This window comes from Alosa pseudoharengus, unplaced genomic scaffold (genome assembly GCF_046254945.1).
Source record: "Alosa pseudoharengus isolate Yale_2024_CS ecotype anadromous, Long Island Sound unplaced genomic scaffold, YU_APseudo_1.1 YU_APseudo_1.1_scf_9, whole genome shotgun sequence".
In the NCBI taxonomy this organism is placed as follows: domain Eukaryota; kingdom Metazoa; phylum Chordata; class Actinopteri; order Clupeiformes; family Clupeidae; genus Alosa; species Alosa pseudoharengus.
Window position 1 is genome coordinate 25,507,846 of NW_027468881.1, and position 2,500 is coordinate 25,510,345.

The window sequence follows — 2,500 nt, forward strand, 5'->3', positions numbered from 1 at the left end:
ATCTGCATCGGAGTGAGGACACCAGGGATCACCACTCCTGACCAGTCACACTGCCGTAAATCACACACTTACAAAGACCTGGACAGTCCAGGGGCCATAAAAAATAAAGGTAAGAGAGGGGGGGAGAGAGATTAGAGAGAGAGAGAGAGAGAGAGAGAGAGAGAAAGAGAGAGAGAGAAAGAGAGAGAGAGAGAGAGAGAGAGAGAGAGAGAGAGAGAGAGGTCCTCTCCACTACTCTCCAAAGCTCAGTATTTATGGGCTTCCAGACAATTAGGCATCGGCCACTTCATTACTTCTGATAAGGAGACTGCTGGCAGGTGAAATACTGCACTGCCACAACTCCAACAATAGGTGTGTGTGTGTGTGTGTGTGTGTGTGTGTGTGTGTGTGTGTGTGTGTGTGTGTGTGTGTGCGTGTTTGTGTGTGTGTGTGTTATTACTCTAAGCTTTAGGCTGCCAGACCAAGGCTGAGCAACATTTATCTGTTCAGGCAGTAGTCTATGGTAAATATATAAGCCTAGAGAAGGGTTAGTCAGTAGTAATAACTAATTTATAACTAACTACTGGGACTGTTATGATTTAAAACTGTTTATGTTTTGTCCATCAATTTTTAACTGCGGGGTGGACCTAGGGGACTATTTAGTGCATCTGAAGGAAAGAAAGCCTTTGTGTATTTTGGAACCAGGAACCATTCTCTCACAGTGGAACCATTTTCCAAGTAGAACGTAGAACCATACAGTACCTCCAGTTCTCTTAGCACCGGATGGTCCTCGATGCCAGGGAACAGCACCCTCATGGCGTAAGTGCGGTAGTCCAGATATGGGATTCCGGCCCGGTCCAGATCACTTGTCAGCTCGTTGATGTCCGTTTGCAGCTCAGCAAATGCTACGGACAAGAGAAAATGACATACAATGATTAAACATTTACAAAACACGTATATGATAAATACCTCATCATACAACGTACAATAAATACACTATGCAATACTGTATATACACCATACAATAAATTCACTATACAATATATACACCATACAATAAAGATACTTTAGGCACAATAAATAGTAATCAAGTGTAACACAAATGGCTTGAGGTTGCTATTTATTTAAGAATATCTCATCTCAAAGCTCTGAAAGATTCAATGACATTTTATAGTCCAGAGTAACATTTGATCTGCAATGCTGTTGTGAGGCAATGGCTGGTAAAAAGCTCATTGAAAATCAAGTCAGTATTTCAACACATACATGTACCGGTAGTATACACAAGCATGTAACCTGCATACACACACACACACACACACACACACAATGATTAAATTGGCTCTGTCTTGCTGTTGGCTACTGGAGGGGAGACTCTTTAATTGGGTCCATCCTGACTGAGCCCAGGGCTCTGTTCTGCTCTAGGGAGGGCCTCACACACACACACACACATACACACACACACGCACACACACACACACGCACGCATGCACACATGCATACACACGTACACACAGTGGAACTCATTTTCAGATACACTCAAATACTCACTCGGTCACACATCAACTTACAAACACCTATACAGGGCTACACACACACACACACACACACACACACACACACACACACACACACACACACACACACAAGTGCCCCACTGACTCTCACACACACACAGGTGTATGAACAGGTAGTTCTCTGTCTACCCCTTGGGTAATTATTCTCAGCACCAGGTTTGTTTAAAAATCTGCTATGACTACACACAATTAGAAACACACACACACACACAAGAACACACAAGCACAGACTCAGTCTCACACACCCACACACAGCTGGCCGTGTACTTGCCAGGACTTTGGCTTGTACTTCGACGCGCATGCTACACAAAACTGCTTGCACCAGCTGTTCCCAATGCCCAAGAACACAGCACAAACACACAAACAAAAGAATCAGACATGTCCGTGCGCAAACACACACACACACACACACACACACATACACATCAGAAGAACCCCATCTGTTCGGCAGCGGCACAAAAAACACTCCACACAATGAGCGGGCCAAATAATAAACATTGACACAGGCAATACGCAAGCAGGCCTGTGTGCGTGGTGGGGGCTTTTGTTTCCTCCCTCAGTCTCAATAAAGGGGCTGGATGAGACGCGGAGCTGCCGTCACCTCCTGACATCTGGGTCTCAATGCCCCAAGGATGCGTGTCCCTGAGCCTGTGGCTGTCTGTGGCCGTCACCCAGCACACGCAGCACACGCCGGCAGCCAAACAAACCATGTCTCACAGACTCGCATCGCAGGCCCGCATTTATGCTGTCTGCAGGAGGCGGGCGGGGGCACACAAATACAGACAAACATCCACACACACACACACACACATGCACACGGACACACACACAAACACACGCACACACACACACACACGCATGCACACAAACACACAAACAAACAAAAAAACACTGAAAACACATACAGCACACTCTCTCTCACACACAAAGATGCGTAGGTTCACACA

At 46.0% G+C, this 2,500-nt stretch overlaps 1 protein-coding gene across 1 annotated transcript in view; it reads right to left on the minus strand.

Moving 5' to 3' along the window:
• The window catches only part of plxna2 (plexin A2), a 225,566-nt gene that overhangs the window by 43,494 nt on the left and 179,572 nt on the right, over positions 1 to 2,500 (minus strand). Inside the window, exon 20 of the mRNA XM_076277363.1 lies at positions 742 to 884. Within this exon, the coding sequence (XP_076133478.1) occupies positions 742 to 884 (143 nt within the window). The remainder of the gene's footprint in view (positions 1 to 741; positions 885 to 2,500) is intronic.